At 39.4% G+C, this 24593-nt stretch overlaps 2 protein-coding genes across 2 annotated transcripts; one reads left to right on the top strand and one right to left on the bottom strand.

Moving 5' to 3' along the window:
• Positions 1-1379: 1379 nt before the first annotated feature.
• kcnj1b (potassium inwardly rectifying channel subfamily J member 1b) lies at positions 1380-2639 on the top strand. The gene has a single exon (XM_067399118.1). The coding sequence runs from the start codon at positions 1386-1388 to the stop codon at positions 2529-2531; it is 1146 nt and encodes a 381-aa protein (XP_067255219.1). The 5' UTR covers positions 1380-1385; the 3' UTR covers positions 2532-2639.
• A 19288-nt stretch (positions 2640-21927) lies between these two features.
• On the bottom strand, positions 21928-23123 carry smtlb (somatolactin beta). Its single transcript, XM_067399117.1, has 5 exons — positions 23108-23123; positions 22707-22891; positions 22453-22560; positions 22193-22372; positions 21928-22125 (listed from the first exon to the last, which is right to left on the bottom strand). Exons 1-5 carry the CDS (start codon positions 23121-23123, stop codon positions 21928-21930), a joined length of 687 nt encoding a protein of 228 aa, XP_067255218.1.
• Positions 23124-24593: the final 1470 nt, after the last annotated feature.

The following is a 24593-nucleotide window of genomic DNA, read 5'->3' as shown; positions in this document are numbered from 1 at the left end:
TTGACACCGTTTGCCGATCTGAGGTTTATCTTACTGCAAGTGTTACAGAGGAAGTTAATGTGGCCACATGTGATAAGTGGTATTTGTGTGGCACACTAGCAGCGTCTCTTTACCTGAGCGGTTCTGTGTTTTTGAGTATGCCAGATTGTTTTGAATTATGTGCATGTTCATTTTTTTATAAGGATTTAATCAGTTTACTAAAAACATTAGTGCAGTTTGTTCAGATTAACACACTAAATAGGCAACGAACATCTCAAAACTCTTCTTCAGAACTTAATCCAAAGTCATTATTGAAGTCTTTATTATTTATTAAACTTTATTTTCATATGATTAACTTAACAAAAACAGTAAACTTAAGTAAACTTACATTTTCACTAAATTTAGGAGTTACTTTAAATCACTGTAAATGTATTATCCAGATCTTAAAACCATTCACATGAGATTATTTAAATGCAAATGCAGAGATGTGGGGAGTCAGAGGGTTGGGGTTGAGCGCAACGGGAAATGTGATTCAACTCTTTCTTTGTGTAAAGCCTGTGCGTTCCCATGGGTACAAGCGGTGAGGAGCTCTACAGCTGAAGTTCCTCTTTTTAAATGGGGTTCCCTGATTGCAGTCGAGGTTCTGAGGAGGTATTTGGATAGCAAGAACAGTGACGCTCAATGCAAACCTTGTATGCTATGATAGTTGCTGTTTAATTTACCTTTCTTGTGGTTTGCGTTGGTTGGTGAGCGAAGTCTAGATCTGATGTGAGGTTCATTTTCTAAGCTGTCTTTGCTTTATAGTGTGTAAACTGTGGCATGTGCCTGGGATTAGGACATTTCATTGAGGATTTTAGCAGCACCCTGATGGTTATATGCTCCTTCATGGCCTGAACTTCAAGCAACACTGAAGTTTGCTGGGACGTTTTCAGTTTGTAGGTATGTGGCGCATAGTTTTTCACATTAACATTTATAAGTAATCGTTGCTGTATTGGTGTTGTTTGCTGTGTTTGAGTGGATTATGAGCTGCAGTAAATGAAGTATTTTTATTTTTACTTTTGTAAACAAAGTTTGAATTTTAAAGTGCTTTTCTTACAGAGGGAAAATTCATTTTTAAATCAAGTTTTAGCAGTTGCAAGATATCAAAATATTATTGTTATATTAGAAATTATTAAGAGGAGAGATGTTTAGCGTTGATTGTGTATTTTATTATTTGTGTGTTTGGGAATTTCAATATACAGCTATGGAAAAAATTAAGAGACATTAGGCTTAACATTGATTTCTGAACTTGGAGTGGTCTCTTAATTTTTTCCATAGCTGCATATATATATGTATATGTATGTGTGTTAAAGTATTTAGTGTTGTGCAACTGATTTACGCATTTCTGTTTTTCTGCTAGCTGAAAGATGTTCCAGTTCATCCGGAAACAAATTCATAACCACCTTGTGAAGCGAAAAATTATGAAAACACGTCTTGTTACAAAGGACGGTCACTGCAACATTAAATTTGGGACTACTGAATATCACAGCCATTTTGCTTTCCTTAAGGACTTCTGGACTACATTTGTTGAGATTCGTTGGTGTTTTGTAATCGTTTTATTTGCTGCTGCCTTCACTGGAAGCTGGTTTGTTTTTGGTTTGCTCTGGTATTCGCTTGCAAAAAGTAACGGAGACTTAGATGTTCTCCAGACCTCTTCTGAATCCCATCAGGTGAAATGTATAGAGAACATTAACAGTCTTACAACCGCCTTCTTATACTCTTTAGAGACCCAGACCACTATTGGCTATGGCGGTCGGGCTCTCACGGGTCACTGCCCGGGCACGGTCGCCCTGTTGATCATCCAGTCCCTCATGGGCACCATCATAAACTGCTTTATGTGTGGACTCATTTTGGCAAAGATCTCTCTCCCGAAGAGAAGAGCGAAAACGGTAACCTTCAGCGAAACTGCGGTCATTTGTATTTGGAAGGGGAATCTGTGCCTCCAGATACGAGTGGCCAACCTTCGAAAAACTCTACTTATTGGCAGCCACGTTTATGGAAAGCTTCTGCAGACCACCATTACTTCAGAAGGGGAGACCATCATACTGGATCAGGTGAATATTGACTTTCTGGTGGATGCTGGAAAGGACAATCTGTTCTTTGTTTGTCCGCTTACCCTCTACCACGTGATCGACAAATCAAGCCCGTTTTCCGAGATGGCTACGAACACTCTTCAGCAGCAGGACTTTGAGTTAGTGGTCTTCCTAGATGGTACGGCTGAATCCACCAGCTTGTCCTGTCAAGTCCGAACTTCATACCTTCCACAGGAGATCAAGTGGGGTTACAACTTCCTGCCCGTCATCTCTCGCACCAAGGCTGGGAAATACCGCGTCGACCTGTCCAATTTTTCCAAAACGGAACCAGTGGTGACTCCGCACTGCGCTTGCTGTTTTCACAACGAACATAACAAGGAGCTTATTCTCCACCAACACGGACGTGAAGGCATCGATAACCTGGGATTTGATGTTATTGACCTTCAAGACTCTGTAGATGTAACTGAGAAGGGTGATTAAGGGTTTGCTACAGCAGTGACTGATTGAGAGAAACACAAGTATGAAGTAAACATCCTGCGAAAGTTAGAAGCCACATAAAAAAGAGAGAGAGGAAGAGTTACCTTCACTAACAAACAACAAAAACTGAGCTGCCTGTGTAGTCAGACTATTAAGGCATTATTTGTACTTCTGACAATTATGCTGCTAAGATACCTTGTTCTGATTAAATTGTAATTTAAATTAAATTGTCAGTGGCTCATGGTGGGTAAAGTGAGAGAATTTTGTGTGTGTGTGTGTTTCTGTCTGTCTATCTACAGTCAAACCAAAAATTATTCAATAAGTAAAGTTTGACATATTATACCCAAAAATACTTCATACAGTGGACTACCAGTAAAACTGATAAAAATTTGGAACCAAAACTATTCAGACACTTTGACCTGATCATGTTTTGCTTAAGTGTTATCTGACATAATTAAGATATTTTTTTCCTGACAGTTTAACTCTGAGATCTTTTTTTTTTTTTTAAACTATTGTGAATAAACTATAAATGAATGAAATGTTCAAGGTGTCTGAATAAATTTTGGTTTGACTGTATATACAGTACAGTCCAAAAGTTTGGAACCACTAAGATTTTTAATGTTTTTAAAACAAGTTTCGTCTGCTCACCAAGGCTACATTTATTTAATTAAAAATACAGTAAAAAACAGTAATATTGTGAAATATTATTAGAATTTTAAATATAAAATAACTGTGTACTATTTAAATATATTTGCCAAAGTAATTTATTCCTGTGATGCAAAGCTGAATTTTCAGCATCATTACTCCAGTCTTCAGTGTCACATGATCCTTCAGAAATCATTCTAATATGCTGATTTGCTGCTCAAGAAACATTTATGATTATTTTCAATGTTGAAAACAGTTGTGTACTTTTTTTTTCAGGATTCCTTGATGAATAGAAAGTTCAAAAGAACAGCATTTGTCTGAAATACAAAGCTTCTGTAGCATTATACACTACCGTTCAAAAGTTTGGGGTCAGTAAGAATTTTTATTTTTATTTTTTTTAAAGAAATTAAAGGAATGAATACTTTTATTCAGCAAAGATGCATTAAATCAATCAAAAGTGCCAGTAAAGACATTTATAATGTTACAAAAGATTAGATTTCAGATAAACACTGTTCTTTTGAACTTTCTATTCATCAAATAATCCTGAAAAAAAATATTGTACACAAATATTTTGTACAATTGTACACATTAAATGTTTCTTGAGCATCAGATCAGCATATTAGAATGATTTCTGAAGGATCATGTGACACTGAAGACTGGAGTAAAATGAAAATTCAGCTTTGCATCACAGGAATAAATTACTTTGTGAAATATATTCAAATAGAAAACAGTTATTTTAAATTGTAATAATATTTTACAATATTACTGTTTTTAATGTATTTTTATTTAAATAAATGTAGCCTTGGTGAGCAGACAAAACTTCTTTTAAAAACATTAAAAATCTTAGTGGTTCCAAACTTTTGGACTGTACATACACGACTTTTTAACTAGAGAGGACCGGTAAAATGTTCTCACAAGTCAGTTGTCATAATATTTCACTATATAAGTGAAGACATTTGACCCTCACAAGTATATAACTGCACACACATTAATACATAAACTACTGTTCAGTTGTCAGAATGATTTTTATTTAATTTTATTAATGTTTTTGATCAGCAAAGTCTTTTATGCTCCGCAAGGTGAGCAGCAGTATTTGATGAAAAATAGAGTAATATTGTGAAATATTACAATTTAAATGTTTTTAACATATTACTGTCTTAGTGATTATTGATCAATTTAATCCATCCTTGCTAAAAATTAAAAAATGACATAAAATATAATATATTATACACACACACACGTTCATTTTTGTGAATTGTGAGGACATTCCATAGGCGTAATGGTTTTTATACTGTACAAACCGTATTTTCTATCCCCCTACACCAACCCTACCCCTAAACCTATCCATCCTAGGAAACTCTGCACATTTTTACTTTCTCACAAAAACTCATTCTGTATGATTTATAAGCCTTTTGAAAAGTGGGGACATGGGGTAATGTCCTCATAAGTCACCTCTTCTTGTAATACCTATGTCATACCCATGTCATTATACACATTTGTCCTGATATGTCACAAAAACGTGCGTGTGCGCACACGCACACACACACACACACACACACACACACACACCTGTATATGTGGGTTTTTTTAAAACCAAATTTGGGTCAAAAATAGACAAACCTAAATCTGGGTTGAAACACCCCAGCATATTTTAGAGTGTATGGAGTTGCATTTGCATGATGCACAGACTTGCTGGCTACAGTTGACAGGGAGGCCCTGCACACTTGTGGGTAAACAAAACCCCAGTTACCATAGTGACCCATTCAATTCTAAGGGATAAATGCTGCAGACATATTTTAAGATGTGTGATTCCACATGCATCTCATAACCTGTCACTGGTTTGCTTTATTTCACAAAAATCATTTTATTAATTTAGCTGAGAAAACACCCCAAAAACATCAGTTTTGGCAATTGTTTGCTTCTTTTGAACTGCAGAAAAATCCCCAAACCCAAAGTGTAAACCTTTCATTTAGTTAGAATACTGCATTAGAAGGCAGATCATTTTGTAGACATCAAGGCTGCTCTCTAGGTTCAATATTTACTAGGTTTTTCATTGTTTCATCAAGATCTAACTTCTAACAGAATCAATGGAGAACAGTTTGGGGAACTCCATTTTAAGTGATTGCAGACATTGACAAGAGACGCCTGCTGAGTGTTCATTTGAGGATCAGAGCAGAGGCCAAATCAGATTAAGGAGAAGCATAAGAGTAGTGAGTGGAACCAAGTTCCCCCCTGCCTCAATGTATGTTACTAAATATGATAATATTATTATTAACATGTTAAAGCATTAAAATAATTAAAGACCAGAGAGAGCCCTTAATGTCATAAACAAGCAATTTCATGCACATTCGAGAGTAGATGCGATTTGAGAATGAATGTGATTTTTTTAATTACATGTAAACATTTTGCTGTGAAGATTAAAATGGACTGACCTATAAAAAGACTTGTTCACTCTGAACTGAGCAGCTTTTAGAAGGTCATAACATTTTAGAGAGGCTGGAAAGGTTTGATTCTGCATGAATGTCATACATTTTTTTATTCACTAATAGGAGAGTAATTTCAACATTACATAAACAGTAAAGCTTCCTTTAATTAAATGTTGAAGTCTTTTATCCATGTAATTTGCTGTTGATTTGAAATTGGGGTTTTCCTATTTCTGCCTTCCAGAGTTCTGAAAATAGCCTACACTCTCCTGATGACCTACCAGTAGTTTAAGTTATGTCTGACAAAATACACATGCTATAATTCTTTACATAAATATGCACATGACAAAAAAACAGCATAACGAACCATTAGATGTGCTAGCATGTTGAGCACATGCAATATTATCTGATGGTTTCTTATGCTATTTTTTGCCATGTGCCCATGGGTAACACATTTGGTCAGGATATGCTAGCACCGTCTTCAAAGAAAAAAAAACATGGGTAGCAAATCTTTCAAGGGCTTTTCACACTGCGTTTGACTCAGGGTTATCGTCGTTTAGTGGGGTTAGCACCACTTTTCCCCCGGGGTTATGAGATGCTGCTCCGGAAGGTTAAAGGATTAGTTCACTTTAAAATGAAAATGACCCCAAGCTTTACTCACCCTCAAGACATCCTAGGTGTATATGACTTTCTTCTTTCTGATGAACACAATCAGAGTTATATTAATAAATATCCTGACACATCCGAGCTTTATAATGGCACTGAACGGGACCAGTGAGTATGAGCTCAAAAAAGTGCATTCATCCATCATAAACCTACTCCTTCTGAAGTGAAGCGATGAGCTTGTGTAAGAAAAATATCCATATTTAACAAGTTATAAAGTAAAATATCTAGCTTCCGCCAGACTGCCTTCCGTATTCAGCCGTATTAACACCCAACACTAACACAACTAATATCACACACAAAGCATCCAATGTTAAAACACACAACATTTAAACAAACACTGGACAAACTCGAGCCCATAGACTAACAGTTCACTTCTCAGCTCATGAGCACCAGCGCGTGCAGACCTTCCCTGACATACTGTGAGGCCAGTTTTATCACCTATCATGGGGCTCCTCACTTCCCCTGGCCGTGCCCACACTTGAAGTGGTATCCGCAGGTTTTTTACACCTCTCTGCTGGTGTTTCATGCAAGGCCACCCAAATCTCCTACCAAGGGGCTACTTATTTTCCTTGGCTGTTTCTCCGTCAGTTTACTCCTACTAATATACACTACACACCATCTAATCTACACTATCACCATCTCAGGTTTGACCCAGCAGACCACGTAAACATGTTTGCTACATTGCTATTATTTTGCAATAACCAAGCAACTTTATTTACTGGTAAGATTCACCTCTCTTGTTTCACACAATTAAGTCTTTCTTCTCTCGCCTGTCTTTCTAATTGTGGAAACCTGCTAACTGATGGTCAGCCCTTTATCAGAGGCAAGATATAAATTTCATGTGAAAATATTTATATCACCTTTTAATAATGGTCTTCTTCTTTCACAGCCACCTGTTGTTTACTGAAAAAACAAACAGACTTAGCAAAGAACTGCTCAGTGGGCCACAAGACTTTCTCAGACACATCTGACCTTTGCACTTATTATTTCTCACATTCATGTAGGCCACGAGGTCTTCAAAACACATCTAGCTTTTATAGTTATTCAACTATTCTACAATTTTTTTCTATAGGATAGATAAAATATTTCAAAATATTTCATATCACCATCACTAAGCTTCCGACAACTCTTTCAGTCTTTATTTAAAGGTGCCCTAGAACCCCTTTTCAAAAGATGTAATATAAGTCTAAGGTGTCCCCTGAACGTGTCTGTGAAGTTTCAGCTCAAAATATCCCATAGATTTTTTTTAATTAATCTTTTTAACTGCCTATTTTGAGCCATTATTACATATGCACCGATTAAGTGTGCGGCCCCTTTAAATCTCCCGCTCCCCCGCCCCGCGAGCTCTCTACTGCCTTAAACGGCAAACACAAAGTTCACACAGCTAATATGACCCTCAAAATGGATCTTTACAAAGTGTTCATCATGCATACTTCGATTCCTGTGAGTATATAGCATTTATTTGGATGTTTACATTTGATTCTGAATGAGTTTGAGGCTATGCTCCGTGGCTAATGCTACACTGTTGGAGCGATTTATAAAGAATGAAGTTGTGTTTATGAATTATAGAGACTGCAAGTGTTTAAAAATGAAAATAGCGACAGCTCTCTTGTCTCTGTGAATACAGTAAGAAACGATGGTAACTTTAACCACATTTAACAGTACATTAGCAACATGCTAACGAAACATTTAGAAAGACAATTTACAAATATCACTAAAAATATCATGATATCATGGATAATGTCAGTTATTATTGCTTCATCTGCAATTTTTCGCTATTGTTCTTGCTTGCTTACCTAGTCTGATTATTCAGCTGTGCACAGATCCAGACGTTAATACTGGCTGCCCTTGTCTAATTCCTTGAACATGAGCTGGCATATGCAAATATTGGGGGCGTACATATTAATGATCCCGACTGTTACATAACAGTCAGTGTTATGTTGAGATTCGGCTGTTCTTCGGAGGTCTTTTAAACAAATGAGATTTATATAAGAAGGAGGAAACAATGGAGTTTGAGATTCACTGTATGTCATTTCCATGTACTGAACTCTTGTTATTTAACTATGCCAAGATAAATTAAATTTTTCATTCGATGGCACCTTTAAAAAAATTTTGGGTTACACTTTATTTTGATGGTCCCCTTTAGACATTTACTCGAGAGTCAGCGTACAGTGTGCGTGATGCGAATTTCGTCATCAGAAGAGTATGCGTGTATTAAACGTGCATCACCAGATTTTTGTAACCGCGCATACTTGTACGCACAGGTTGCACAGAGGCGCATTTAATTTTTTTGCAGTAATTCGTTTATCCACAAGGTGGCAACCGTGCCTTGGGGGCGTTGATTCACAAGGTAGTCAAAGACAAACTGCATAAACAGTACAGATTGGAAAGCATGCAAGCTACAGCGATAATGGAGGTCTAAATAGACAAGAGATTGTGCAAAGAGGTTAGAAAGTACCCTCATTTGTACAACTCTAGCATGAAAGAATACAAAGATGTTTACATGGGTTGTAGCTAACTAGGGCTGGGCGATGTAGGTGTAACCCAGGTTACTAAGAGCCTTTTTAATGAAAAACAGAAAAGGGAATAAAAACTATAACACTCATGAATATGTAAATCAGTAATTTTATTAAAAATAATTGAAATAGAAAATAGGAAAATGCATAAATTCAAAAAGAAATAAACTAATTTGAAAAATATTCAAATAAAACAAATTTGAGATTGGTCCAATTAGGAGAGCGAAGAGTTAGCCCCGCCCTATGATCGGAGCTGTGCGAGAGAGAAGACGAAGCGAGAACGCGCGAATGTGAAAGAGAGAATCAGCAGTTACGACACGGTCCTGAAAAAGAAGAAGAAAAACAGAATTAGAACACATAAATCAGCACTTTTGTTAAGAAAAATAACAGATTTTGAGAGAAGAAACGTGAATTGAACATCGTCAATCGTTTATCACGGTTGATGCTGGTGTAAACTGTTAAAGGAGAGAGAAACTTCCAGAGGTTGGAGTTTTGCCCGTCTGAAAACTTCATAACTAGAAAATTCGAATTCTCTTGGTGAGTAAAGTGATTAAATCCTCAATTACAGAGGTAGTTTTGTATGAATGTTCTGTAAATGGTGTTTAACCATCAAATGCGGTTGTATTATGTACTGTAGTACATATGTAAGATGTATAAAAGCTAATCCTCTGTTAAAAACAGGAGGAATATCGAGTGAATGTGTTAAATAACTAATGTTCAGGCTTAAAAGTTACTTTAAGCAGTTTACAAGTGTTATTTTAATGTTTTTTTGTCGTGTATTCAAGCTATGAAAAAATGGCTGATCGTGACGCACATGCGATACGGGCAGATGAGGCCTAAGCGCGTCATTTGAAAAAATGCTCTTTGCATGTTCATGCAAATTACAATGTGTTAATGTTAAATGAACATGGAGTTAAATATGTTGAAATGTTGTTTATTCGCAGATTAACTGCTGTAATGATGTATATCTTGAACGGAATGTCTAATTGTATTTTTGGCCTTGTCTTTTTTTCCTTTCCCATCTCTGTCTGTCTTTTGCCTATCTTCTGCTTTCCATCATCTCTTGAGTCGGGTGCAGCATATTTTCTGGAATCGGACGATCGTCGAAGAAGACTTTGAACTTGAACTGTCCCTGCATTGCACTAGAAAGAGCCTGCGAGCAGGAACTGGCGAGCCATGCCCATATAAGGATCGAGCTACGTGAATCAAGAAAGTGGTAGGATTGTGCACACGCTTTTCCTTCGGTTTTCCTGACTGAACTGTGTTGCTCAGAACTAAATTGCGGAAGACGGATCTCGTGTAAGCAGCACTGAACTGAGTTAAAGTTTGGTGAAACCCTAATCCACATTGGGACTCTTATTGTGAGCATTAAGGTTTATCTATTGTAATTTCTTTCTTTTTTTTTTTTCTTCTCTGATTTTCTACTCTCATATTCCACTGTCAAATTATTTGGTTTTATTTTATTTTATTTTTGTTGTTGTTTTTCTGAAGAACAAGAGTGAAAAAAAAAAAGTATTTCAAAGTGTCATTTGGAAGAATTGTATTCATAGTCAAATTCAGAGTTATTATATATATTAAATAAGCCAATTAAAAACAAATTGAATAAATAGGTAAACATAAATTTTATATTCTATATATCTATATTCCATATTAGCAGAATAAGAGTCGGTTAGCTTTATTAGATTGAACTTAAATAGGTTAAAAGAGATTTATTAATGAAATATAAACAATTAATAAAATAGAAAAATAGAAAATGTAACTATATAAGGGTTATAAGAAGAACACATTTACTTATTTTATTCTTTTCATTTATTTCATTCTCCATTACCCCTTTTTGGTCACTATATCCATTTGTTTTGTTTTGTTTTGTTTTTTTGTCTGTTTATTGGTTTTGATGTATTGAATCTCTGACATTATTATTATTATTTATTGATTTTCCCCTTTTATTATTGCATTATTGACATATCCTTTAATACATCTTACCTGTTTTTGATGCAGCCAGTGTTGTCATCATTTCTTTCTACCCTTGTTGCTAACACCGTCTCTTGAGCGAGTCTGATCTTCTGGTCGCTGGTCCAAATTTAGAACTGGTGTATTCCTTTTCCGCTCATTTCCGTTATTTACTGTTTAGAGGGAGGGTTGCACTTGCGCCGTGACGCGCACGTTACAGAAAGTTGGCGAGCCAGCCAGGAGACTGTTGCTTAGCAACAAGGACAGCAGTAGGAAAGCCAGAAAACAAGAACATTTTTTTTTCCGAGAAAAAAAACAGAGTGTTGAGCTTACTTCGCGATAATGGAAATCATAGAGAAAGAAAACGTGAATGTGGAAAATGCTCTCATAGTCAAAGGCCTCACGTTAACCGAGACAGATAGCGAGCTAGAGACATTCTTGCAAAAGTATGGCTCAATTAGACGTAATCTGATAATTGATGACCAAACTTCTGAGTTCCATCACCATGGTATTGTGGAATATGCTCACAGCACTTCCATGTTGAACTTAACACCCTTGTTACCCTTAACCCTGGGAAGTCTCTCAAACCCGAGTGTTACATTCCAAGTACGAGCTCTGGCTAGCGTCTGTAAGCAGACAGCTAGTGGTACGGTCACTGAAGAGTATCTTGAAACGTTGAAGGCCCTTGCTAGAGGAAGTGGGAAGTCTTTCTTAGATGTGCTTAAGGGGGAGTTGGAAAAGCTTCAGGAAGCCCACTCCGCTAACCGTTCTCCATTAAGAGCACAAAATGCGAGCTTTAATGATTCTGAGAGTGTGGAAGCAATCGTTCCAGAACCTGTGTGTTGTTCCCCGATGCCCTTGTCTAGCTCTGCTGAAATGCGAACCCCAGAATCAAGAGACCCAACCAAGAGACGGGAGGCCTCTATGACCTTCCCAAATACAGAAAACGTTGTTGATGGTGTTACTGTGACTACTAACCCTACCTTTCCTGCGAGCATTGCTGACCCACCGGGTATTCAAAGAATGGTAGTAGAGCACATAGTGAAGACTGCTGATGCCACAATGGCACAGCAGGCCTCAGTTCGACTTAGAGTTTTCTCAGGGAGGAGCCCGCGCCCTCCAAATGAACCTGATTTTGATACTTGGCGAGCAAGTGTAGATCTCCTGTTAAGTGACCCGTCAGTTTCAGACTTGCATAGAGCGCGGAGGATCTTAGACAGCTTGTTGCCTCCAGCTGCAGACGTAGTGAAACATGTGCGAACTCCAGCTTTGCCGGCGGTATATCTTGAGTTGCTGGAGTCAGTCTATGGTTCTGTAGAGGATGGTGATGAACTTTTAGCCAAGTTCATGGGCACCTTACAGAATCAGGGAGAAAAGTCGTCAGATTTTTTGCATCGGTTGCAAGTTATTTTGAGTACAACGATTAGGAGGGGAGGCATTGCGGAGAGAGATCACGATCGTTGCCTCTTGAAACAGTTCATGAGAGGGTGTTGGGATGATGGTCTCATAGCCAGCCTTCAGTTAGGAAGGAGGGAGGCTCGCCCACCCACCTTTGCTGAGTTAGTTGTATTAATCCGAACAGAGGAGGGTAAGCATGCTTCCAAGGAAGAGCGGATGAAAAAGTACCTTGGGTTGTCAAAAGCTCCTAATACCTACCCGAGACCACGAGCTGCCCCTCACCAAGTATCAGCTTATTCTCATGAGACATCAAATTCTGACACTTCTGAAACAGATCTCATAAAGAAACAACTTGCAGAGGTCCAGGCCCAAGTTGCTGATTTAGATCAAACCACAGGCCATAAGCGACCGAGTGCGTCCTCTGAGAAGGTGGAGTTGCGCACTTTGAGGAAAGTAGTGGAAGATTTGCGTACTCAAGTAACCACTCTGAAGGCATCCATGGCCCACAAAGTAAGGCGCGAAAATTCAGATGACTTAGAAATCGCTAAGCTGCGACAACAAGTTGCTGAACTGCAGGCTCAGAGTGTTGCTCAAAAGAGTTATAGAGACTATTCCCGTGAAGCTGCAAGTCCCCGAGTTTTCCAGCCTCAGAATTTGTTAGAGACAGACATTGGTAGAAGTGCTAGAAGGGCCCAACCAATGACCAATCGGCCTCGTCCTGGATATTGTTTCAGATGCGGAGAAGACGGGCATTTGGCCGTTGCTTGTGATAACGCTGCGAACCCCGCAAAGGTTGAGGAAAAGAGGCGTAAGTTGAGGGAGCAACAGGCTCACTGGGACTCGCTGCGTGGTCATTCCCCTTTGCCTTTAAACTAAGGGAAGTCTCTGTAGCGGGGCATACAGAGACGAGGTGTAAAAATATCCGCCCTAAATGTTACAGGCAAGAGCCTGTCACGAGCAGTCATCATAAAGCACCACTAAAAAGCCTGCCGAAGGGGTTAGTAGGGGTTAAGTGTACTGCGCAGATCATTATTGATGGAAAGGAAGTAGATTGTCTCCTAGACACAGGGTCTCAGGTCACTACAGTTCCCCAGTCATTCTACGAGGCACATTTGTCTGATCACCCGCTGAAGTCATTAGAAAATTTGTTGGAAGTGGAGGGAGCCAATGGGCAAGCTGTGCCATACTTAGGGTACACTGAACTGACTTTAAAGTTTCCTAGAGAGTTCATGGGCGTTGAAGTTGAGGTCCCCACGTTAGCTTTAATAGTTCCTGATCTAAAGAGTCTGTCGCAAGTTCTTGTCGGAACCAACTCCCTGGACGTGCTTTACAGCCATTGCATTAAGGAAAGTGAGAGTAGCCTTCATTCGAGTCTCCACGGATATCAGGCGGTGCTTAAAGTCCTTGAGGCAAGGTGGAGGCAAACTAGCAGTGAAGCATTAGGACAAGTGAGGCTGGTAGGGAATCTTCATGAAGTCGTTCCTGCCGGGAGCACTGTAGTTCTGAATGGATACGTTCAGCTTCGGGAACCCTGTATGGAGAAATGGGTAATTCTTGAGCCCCCATCAGCTCCATTTCCAAGCGGCCTCCTGGTTGCGAACTGTGTGCACACATTGCCTTCTAAACGCTCCTCTCAGCTGTCCGTTCTGCTTAAGAATAGTACTCAGACAGACTTAACTATACCCCCTAAAGCAGTATTGGCTGAGATCCATGCTGTACAGAGAGTCGTAGAGAAACCGGCCCAGAATTCAAGCAAGGTTGAGTCACCAGCACCTACCCACGCCAATCTTACCTTTGATTTCGGAGACTCTCCCTTGTCTTCAGACTGGAGGGAGCGGATAACAAACCTGTTAAATTCCATGCCTGAGGTCTTTTCTTTACATGATCTTGATTATGGCTGTACAGGTCAAGTAAAACATCAAATCAGACTATCTGATGAGACACCCTTCAAGCACAGGGCACGTCCGATTCACCCACAGGACATTGATGCTGTTTGAAAGCATCTTCAGGAACTAATGACTGCTGGAGTTATTCGTGAGTTGCAGTCCCCCTTTTCTTCGCCCATAGTTGTAGTCCGAAAGAAAGATGGCTCGGTACGGCTCTGCATCGACTTTCGGAAGTTGAATTCCCAGACGATCAAAGACGCATACGCTCTGCCCAATCTGGAAGAAGTCTTTTCTGTACTTACAGGCTCAAAGTGGTTCTCTGTGCTTGATTTAAAGTCTGGGTTTTACCAGATTGAGATGGATGAGGCTGATAAGTGCAAGACTGCTTTCGTATGCCCTCTTGGATTCTGGGAATTCAATAGAATGCCCCAAGGAATCACGAATGCGCCGAGTACGTTCCAAAGATTAATGGAGCGGTGCATGGGTGATCTTCACAGGAAACAGGTACTAGTCTTTATTGACGACCTGATAATCTTTTCAGAGACCTTGGAAGAACACGAGTCACGGTTAGTACAGGTCCTCAACCGGCTTAAAGAATACGGGTTGAAGTTGTCGCCTGAAAAATGTCGTTTCTTTCAGACATCAGTCAAGTATTTAGGGCATGTAGTCTCGAGGGATGGGGTAAAGACTGACCCGGCTAAGATTGAAGCTCTTAAGACTTGGCCAAGGCCCACAAATTTGAAAGAACTGAGAGCGTTCTTAGGATTTGCAGGGTACTACAGAAGGTTTGTGTGTGACTACTCGAAGATAGTCAAACCTCTCACTGGACTCACTGAAGGGTACCCTCCGCTTCGTAGGGGCCACAGTGGGAAACGAGAGGGGGGTGAGTACTTCAACACCAAAGAGCAGTTTGGTGATCGGTGGACCACTGCATGTCAGAATGCCTTTGATGTTATCATTTCTAAGCTGTCCTCCGCTCCTGTCCTGGGTTTTGCAGACCCCAAGCTCCCGTATATGCTTCACACCGATGCCAGTACTACTGGGCTTGGTGCGGCATTGTACCAGGAGCAGGACGGGCAGATGCGGGTAATAGCATTCGCCAGTAGGGGACTGACAAAGAGTGAAGCGAAATATCCTGCACATAAGCTTGAATTTTTGGCCTTAAAGTGGGCTGTCACAGCCAAGTTCAGCGACTATTTGTATGGTGCAGATTTCACTGTGGTAACCGACAGTAATCCCCTGACGTATGTTTTGACTTCTGCAAAGCTTGACGCTACCAGTTACCGTTGGTTGTCTAGTTTGTCGACATATACTTTTAAGCTCCAATACAGGGCTGGGAGTCAAAACCAGGACGCAGACGGGCTTTCCCGGCGTCCGCATGGTGAGCCTCTGGATGATCTCGTCTCTCAGAAAGAAAGAGAAAGGATCAAGCAGTTTACACTCCACCACCTGGCAGCGCCTGAAACCGGGTCTGAGGTTCTCATGGCGGATGTGGTGAATGCCATTTGTGAGAGGCATCAGGTGATTGGTTTGCCTGAAAGCCCTGACTTGGCACACTCTCCAGTTACATTGGTCGAGTCCCTCACTCATAGCGTTGATGCTTTGCCGAATGAATTTCAACACGAGGTTGAGCATGGTCTTCCTGATCTCTCTAACATCTCAGAGGCCACATTAGCAGAATGGCAAAGGGAAGATCCAGAGCTTGAGGTAGTATTTGAGTGGATGAAGAATGGGACCAGACCAGGTACTCTAAGGGGTCAACCACCTGATATGGTATTGTGGTTGAGGGAGTGGAGTAAACTTGAACTGAGAAATGGGGTGCTGTATAGGAGGAAACAGGAACAGGGGGCTCTTCATTATCAGTTAGTGCTACCAGCTAGGCTAAGGGAGGTAGTGTTGCGCAGCCTCCATGATGACATGGGGCACTTGGGTATTGAGAGGACCCTGGACTTAGTGAGGTCCAGGTTCTTCTGGCCTAAAATGTCCCAAACAGTTGAAAGAAAGATCAAAACCTGTGAGCGTTGTGTGCGCCGAAAAACTCCTCCAGATAGAGCCGCTCCTCTGGTCAATATTCAAACCAGTAGGCCTTTAGAGTTGGTCTGCATGGACTTTTTATCGTTAGAGCCAGATCACAGCAATACCAAGAACATATTGGTTATCACCGACCATTTCACGAAGTACGCCGTGGCGATACCGACCCAGAACCAAACAGCTCGTACAGTTGCAAAATGCCTTTGGGAAAATTTCTTGGTACATTATGGGTTTCCTGAGAAACTACATAGTGACCAAGGGCCCGATTTCGAATCTCACACAATCAAGGAATTGTGTCATGTTGCGGGTATCCATAAGATTCGTACCACACCCTATCACCCCAGAGGTAACCCGGTAGAACGTTTTAACCGGACTCTTCTCCAAATGCTGGGGACTTTGGAGAATGAGAAAAAGTCTAAGTGGAAGGAGTTTGTAAAGCCCCTAGTGCACGCATACAATTGTACGCGCAATGATACAACTGGGCATGCTCCTTATGAGCTCATGTTTGGGCGGCTGCCTCGCTTGCCAGTGGATTTGGCTTTCGGCTTGCCAATAGAATCTCCTGCAAAATCCCACTCTCAGTACGTGAAAGATTTGAAAGACCGGTTGAGAGAGAGCTATGAGATAGCTAAGAAGAATGCTGCTAAACTAGCAGAGCGTAACAAAAGAAGGTTTGATGAGCGCGTAGTTGCTTCTACTTTGGAGGAGGGTGACAGAGTTCTTGTGCGCAATGTTAGGTTGCGAGGGAAGCATAAGCTTGCTGACAAATGGGAGCAAGGTGTCCAAGTAGTAGTCAAGAGAGCAGGCGACTTACCAGTGTACACTGTCCGGCCAGTTGGACAGAGTGGCCCTCTCAGGACGTTACATCGTGATCTGTTGTTGCCCTGTGGATTTTTGCAGCCAGATCAATGTGAGCGGCAGCCTAAGCAAAGAGTTTGCAGGCCTAGGACTAGAGCTTGTGCAAATAATGAGTTACAAGAGCTAGAGTCTGTGTGTGAGGATTCTGGGTCGGAGGATGATCAGTTTCTTAGTCCTTTGTTTAGGGATAGGCTGAACTTTGAAACTCGAGTTTTAGTGAATCCTGAGCCCTTACCCTGCCCAAGACCCCAGAACGTCAAAATTGACCTACCTGTTGGTGAACCTGTTGGAGAGAGTGTACCTACCTGTAGGTTATCAGGGGAGATCTTAGAAGAACCTGTAAAGGAAGCCATACCTGATTGCGGACCTGTAGAGGAAAGCTTACCTGAATTAGGAGAAGTAGGACCGTCTTCTGATGAGCTAGAGTTAGGTCCCATCAATACAGGATTAGATCTCTGTTCCAAGTCGGTAGATGAGTTGCCTGCCCAGGAGACTGAAACGGAAGCAGAATGTGAGGGTGAGAATAGGAGTAGAGAGAGTCCAGTTCCAAGTGAAACTATGGATGCTGTAGGTGACCAGAGTGAACAAGGAAATGACACCGAGTTTGAGCACGGAGTGATTCCCAGGCGTTCACAAAGAGAAAGACAGCCTGCAAAAAGACTTGAGTATCCCCAATTGGGAAATCCGCTTACCGTGGTGATTCAATCTCTGTTGCAAGGTCTGAGTGCCGCATTCAGCACTTCTTTAGAGGCGAATGTTGCTTCTGCTGATACTGTACCTGTGGTTGTAACTCAACCCCAAAAATATGCAGATGCAGCGGGACGTGCATGAATTCAGGAGGGGAGGGTGTAACCCAGGTTACTAAGAGCCTTTTTAATGAAAAACAGAAAAGGGAATAAAAACTATAACACTCATGAATATGTAAATCAGTAATTTATTTTAATAACATTTGTGAAATAGAAAATAGGAAAATGCATAAATTCAAAAAGAAATAAACTAATTTGAAAAATATTCAAATAAAACAAATTTGAGATTGGTCCAATTAGGAGAGCGAAGAGTTAGCCCCGCCCTATGATCGGAGCTGTGCGAGAGAGAAGACGAAGCGAGAACGCGCGAATGTGAAAGAGAGAATCAGCAGTTACGACACGGTCCTGAAAAAGAAGAAGAAAAACAGAATTAGAACACATAAATCAGCACTTTTGTTAAGAAAAATAACAGATTTTGAGAGAAGAAACGTGAATTGAACATCGTCAATCGTTTATCACGGTTGATGCTGGTGTAAACTGTTAAAGGAGAGAGAAACTTCCAGAGGTTGGAGTTTTGCCTGTCTGAAAACTTCATAACTAGAAAATTCGAATTCTCTTGGTGAGTAAAGTGATTAAATCCTCAATTACAGAGGTAGTTTTGTATGAATGTTCTGTAAATGGTGTTTAACCATCAAATGCGGTTGTATTATGTACTGTAGTACATATGTAAGATGTATAAAAGCTAATCCTCTGTTAAAAACAGGAGGAATATCGAGTGAATGTGTTAAATAACTAATGTTCAGGCTTAAAAGTTACTTTAAGCAGTTTACAAGTGTTATTTTAATGTTTTTTTGTCGTGTATTCAAGCTATGAAAAAATGGCTGATCGTGACGCACATGCGATACGGGCAGATGAGGCCTAAGCGCGTCATTTGAAAAAATGCTCTTTGCATGTTTATGCAAATTACAATGTGTTAATGTTAAATGAACATGGAGTTAAATATGTTGAAATGTTGTTTATTCGCAGATTAACTGCTGTAATGATGTATATCTTGAACGGAATGTCTAATTGTATTTTTGGCCTTGTCTTTTGCAAGGTTGGGTTTTTTTTGTTTTTGTTTTTTTTCCTTTCCCATCTCTGTCTGTCTTTTGCCTATCTTCTGCTTTCCATCATCTCTTGAGTCGGGTGCAGCATATTTTCTGGAATCGGACGATCGTCGAAGAAGACTTTGAACTTGAACTGTCCCTGCATTGCACTAGAAAGAGCCTGCGAGCAGGAACTGGCGAGCCATGCCCATATAAGGATCGAGCTACGTGAATCAAGAAAGTGGTAGGATTGTGCACACGCTTTTCCTTCGGTTTTCCTGACTGAACTGTGTTGCTCAGAACTAAATTGCGGAAGACGGATCTCGTGTAAGCAGCACTGAACTGAGTTAAAGTTTGGTGAAACCCTAATCCACATTGGGACTCTTATTGTGAGCATTAAGGTTTATCTATTGTAATTTCTTTCTTTTTTTTTTTCTTCTCTGATTTTCTACTCTCATATTCCACTGTCAAATTATTTGGTTTTATTTTATTTTATTTTTGTTGTTGTTTTTCTGAAGAACAAGAGTGAAAAAAAAAAAAAAGTATTTCAAAGTGTCATTTGGAAGAATTGTATTCATAGTCAAATTCAGAGTTATTATATATATTAAATAAGCCAATTAAAAACAAATTGAATAAATAGGTAAACATAAATTTTATATTCTATATATCTATATTCCATATTAGCAGAATAAGAGTCGGTTAGCTTTATTAGATTGAACTTAAATAGGTTAAAATAGATTTATTAATGAAATATAAACAATTAATAAAATAGAAAAATAGAAAATGTAACTATATAAGGGTTATAAGAAGAACACATTTACTTATTTTATTCTTTTCATTTATTTCATTCTCCATTACCCCTTTTTGGTCACTATATCCATTTGTTTTGTTTTGTTTTGTTTTTTTGTCTGTTTATTGGTTTTGATGTATTGAATCTCTGACATTATTATTATTATTTATTGATTTTCCCCTTTTATTATTGCATTATTGACATATCCTTTAATACATCTTACCTGTTTTTGATGCAGCCAGTGTTGTCATCATTTCTTTCTACCCTTGTTGCTAACACCGTCTCTTGAGCGAGTCTGATCTTCTGGTCGCTGGTCCAAATTTAGAACTGGTGTATTCCTTTTCCGCTCATTTCCGTTATTTACTGTTTAGAGGGAGGGTTGCACTTGCGCCGTGACGCGCACGTTACATATCGAATGCTTTGGTCACGCGCATTTCTTCAGTAAAGCCGGTTCCCTGATTGCCGCTAAATCGCCATCACCTGCTTTCAAATGAAGCGGCATTTAATAGACAGAGCCGTAGTTCACTGATAAGACACGCAATATCGCGTTCATTATCGATATGTATCGCCGTCGATGTATCGCCGCAACTGACTTTTACAAGACAAGTAAAAGCTTTTAAAAAATACACAAGAGGGTATTACTGATGTATTTTATATCATTGAGTAAAATGTGAAAATACCTTGAACTTTTGTTCACCGAAGATAGTCAGCTAATTAGCAAACCTCAGCATTGGAGCAACAAGGAGCAACAGAACAACTATCTTTGCAACTCCGAACAAAACACATTTTTTTTCTCATTTCTTAGCATTATTCTCAGTCTGTTCGTAGAATATATTCTTGGATGCAGAGTCTCTATGTGTGGCTTGCTTGTGGGGAATTCTGGATCAAGCCAATGTATTACTTTATCTGCGACAGTGAACCACTTTTCCAGCCTTCCTTCATGGCATCAACAACTCGAGGTCTAAATGAACCGTTTCCGTGAATGAAGGAGTGTGTAATACCCGGACTCCGGATAGGCGTCTAATTTTCTCCTTCTTGAGTGATAATTGGGAACAAACTTTGATGTTCTCATTAGTGGACTTAGAGGTAGGATATTGTGAAGCAGTTCAGTGTAAATTTCCAAATATCCTTCTTTTGCTTTAATGATGAAAAGAGCAAGATCGAACAAAACCCGATGATCCATGTTGTCCAGTGTGACTTGAGAATGATCAAATTGTACTTGCGCTTCATTGGAGCAAAAATACATCTTATCTTTAGTTCAAATATTATGCGACTCAGTTTTACACCATTTCTTTGTTTTGGTTTAAATGGAAATAATCCAGATTTTTTTTATCTGATCCCAGACAGCAATTTACCATCTCTCACTGTACTGTGTGTATATGAAAGTGCGATTTGATCAAAATAATTCTCTTAAAGGGATAGTTCACCCAAAAATGAAAATTTGATGTTTATCTGCTTACCCCCAGGGCATCCAAGATGTAGATGACTTTTTTTCTTCAGTCGAACGCAAATTATGATTTTTAACTGCAACCGCTGCCCTCTGTCAGTCAAATAATAGCAGTGATTGGGAACTTGAACAATAAGAGTCGAAAAAACTTCCATAGACAAATCCAAATTAAACCCTGCGGCTCGTGGCGGCACATTGATGTCCTAAGACACGAAACGATCGGTTTGTGCAAGAAACCGAACAGTATTTATATCATTTTTTACCTCTAATACACCACTATGTCCAACTTCGTACAGCTTCCGGCTAGTGAGGACTGATCGCGCTCTGACAACGGAAGTGATGTCTCGCGCTCATTGAAGTATATGGGCGAGACATCACTTCCGTCTTCAGAACGCGTTTTTTGACCTCACTAACAGGAAGCTGAACGAAGTTGGACATAGTGGTGTATTAGAGGTAAAAATTACATAAATACTGTTCGGTTTCTCGCACAAACCGATCGTTTCGTGTCTTAGGACATTAATGTGTCGTCACGAGCCGCAGGGTTTAATTTTGATTTGTCTAAGCAAGTTTTATTTACTGTTATAGTTGAAGTTCCCATCTACTGCTATTATTTGACTGACAGACGGCAGCGATTGCAGTTAAAAATCATAATTTGTGTTCGACTGAAGAAAAAAAGTCACCTACATCTTGGATGCACTGGGGGTAAGCAGATAAACATCAAATTTTCATTTTTGGGTGAACTATCCCTTTAATATGCATTTTAATTTAGAACATCACATTTAACAAACTACCACTGAACCATATCTGACATTATAGAAGCAAAAACACAATCTCCAAGTAATCATGCAAACATTTTTGTTTTAATTTAATATTTGTGCAAATGCAAACCAACTTTGGCAGAATAAAAACACAAATAATCTGGCAGAAGAATTTGTATATGTGTATTTTTTTTTTTAGTTTAGAAAAAGGAGCAATTCTCTTTATCAATCTGGCGGCACTTCAGGAGTTTGAGGAAAGTCTCTATCTTGTGTGCATCTTTCCTGAAGCAGTAGAGCACACTGTAGTCTCTTCTCAAAGTCTCAAGCCAATTGGAAGAGACGATGCGATCGGATGTCTCTTCAGGAACCTCCAACAGCAAACCACCGTCGCCCAGGATCTGACAGAGAGACAGACTGAGTTCAGTTTCCAAATGAAAAAAAGTATTTTCAAAACTTCATATTTACCTGTCTAACGAGAACCACTACCCCCTGCTCCAGGCTCATTAGTTTGCTAGACATCCATCTGCTCCTGTCCAGCAGGGCACTTGAGACGTTCTCATAACTCTCAAGAGACGTCTGCAAATCTGCCAGCGGATTAATCCAGAACTGGATCAGAATCAGGACTGAGTGAAGGATCCATTTGTCCTGGAAGGAAAATTTGTTTATCTTAGCAGAATGTTACTCTGTTACAGTGAATTTCATCAGATGCCATTAGAGGAACTCACAGAAATCTGTTGGATTTCACTTTTAGACATAGACACTGTTTTTGGAGCACACATGGTCCCGCTGGGAACATGCAGATTCACACCTCCGAATGAAACGAGCATCTCCTCCTGAAAATAGGAATCATTCGGTAAAGCGTTCTGCTGGTTGACTGTTTAAGTATTCTCATAAGGAATTTAGTGGGATTGAAGCCATTGCAAACTCCAAGAAGATGCTTTTATAAGCTTAGCTTTAGGTTCATCTCTCTGTTACTCACAAACAGCAACTTGGACTCCTCTGAGACGCGGTAAATGAGCTCTGCATGTTGAACGGCTCGTTCCAGAAGCTTCTCCAGTGAGATGGTACAGGAAGTCCCTCCAGTCTCTTGGTCTGGACAGTCCACAGCAGATGCGATCACAGCCTGCAGTGAGCAGAGCACAAACGCCACACAAACCTGGAGAACTTCAGGAGACAGAAGGAGAGAGATTCGTCAGCAGATACATTCATTAATGTTCACATTGGTTTTATAGCCTGAACCTTTATTAGAAAAGCAACTACATATTATTTGTGAGTGAGACTATATAGTATGCATATATAGACTACTCCTTTATTTATAGCAAGATATATTTCAGTTAGCCATCAAGAAATAATTTTCTTAAAAAAATAAAAACCCTGTACCTGTAGTTTTCTTCATTATTGTGGAACAAAAGAAAATTCTTGTTGGACTCTGGTTGTGCTTCTGCCACATTTATCTACGGTTTATATACTCTGCCGGCTTAATGAATTAACCAAATGAGAACAGAACTTGAACGTAGGTGATGGTAAATTGATATTTGTGACCACATGTGTCACTTTGTTTTTATGCATCATCTCTGACTAAATAAGACATATGTCAGATGGAGAATTCAGCTGTTTCTGAGTGTTTCCTTTACAGATTTTTTGGCTGAATGTTTCATTTATATTACATCCTGCCATATTTCATTTGAAACAACTCATCAAGTATTACACATTTTATCATTTTTATTTTTTATATGAGTAGAATGTGAGCAATAAGAAAGGAACGTATTATTATTCCTCACTTTCTACAGTGGCAGTTAGAATATGAAATGAAGGGTATAAGCAACTCTTTGTTAGAATAACTGTTACTTTGTGTATAACTGAGATAGGATAGAAAGGATAATTTCAACATTGGTGGACAAAACAATTCAAACTAAATAACTGATCAAAATAACTTCCCCTTCCGCTTACAGCAACATCTCTTCTCGGATGACGTGTTTACTGACGTGAGGGCGGGACAACCTGTCACTCACCTGACATCACAGCAATAGCAAACCACTACTATCCAATCAAATCCTGATGGCCAAAATCAAGTCCTGCCCTATATTTTGTCTTGTTTGAAAAGCTGTTTCACTCAGATATATGTCACAATAGGGAAGAAAAGAGTAGTGTAGTGCAACTTTAGTTTAATCCCGACTTTAAAAATGTGCACGTTGTAGTTAGTGGTTAAAGGCAAAGGATTATAAATATGGAGAGAAAGCCGTGATGTCAATATTTCAAAAATAATGCTAAATGACACATCATGCGGCGGACTTTTACTGACAAATATGCAAATTTCTCCGATCAGGGGCCTGTTCTTCATACGTGGATTACTCAGTTCATTTACTGTTGATGATTTCACATGATCCAGGATTGTTATGTACTCCGAAGCTCATCCTGGAGTTGTTGTCATAGCAACAGGCCTGTAAGCTCAAACCTGTCCAGGCTAAAAAGATTAGATTGCATCTTTTGAAGTGGAAGTGATACTTAAAGTCTGTTCAAGCCACTGCTACTTTCTTACAAGAGTACTGAACCAGTGACAACAATACTTTTAAATAACAATAATAATTATTAAAAAAATGAATTTGAAAATAATATTATAATGTTGTGTAGTCCATCATAATATAGACAGAAGTTTTACTCACTGAGAGATTTATTCTTGAGGGAATAATTATTTAATAATTTTATTGAAGTCTTACACACACAATGTTGCATTAATTTGACCGGTGACAGCTAATATGAGAGGGGCCTGATGCAGTGCAGGAGATGCAGATAACTGTCTGAAAAACTGTCTGCTGTGCCATTAGAATTTTTTTTGACCCATTAGAAACTTTAATTAATGCTGTCA

Source organism: Chanodichthys erythropterus, chromosome 10, assembly GCF_024489055.1.
Source record: "Chanodichthys erythropterus isolate Z2021 chromosome 10, ASM2448905v1, whole genome shotgun sequence".
In the NCBI taxonomy this organism is placed as follows: Eukaryota; Metazoa; Chordata; class Actinopteri; order Cypriniformes; family Xenocyprididae; genus Chanodichthys; species Chanodichthys erythropterus.
This window is presented reverse-complemented; position numbering and strand designations above follow the sequence as displayed.

What these genes read in the sequence shown, in the direction of transcription:
- kcnj1b (XM_067399118.1), top strand. Translation starts at nt 1,386, where the DNA reads ATGTTCCAGTTCATCCGGAAACAAATTCATAACCACCTTGTGAAGCGA.
- smtlb (XM_067399117.1), bottom strand. An exon ending in AGGAGTCCAAGTTGCTGTTT is followed by an intron (nt 22,561 to 22,706) that starts GTGAGTAACAGA and finishes TCCTATTTTCAG; the next exon opens with GAGGAGATGCTCGTTTCATT. An exon ending in GTGAAATCCAACAGATTTCT is followed by an intron (nt 22,373 to 22,452) that starts GTGAGTTCCTCT and finishes TTTTCCTTCCAG; the next exon opens with GACAAATGGATCCTTCACTC.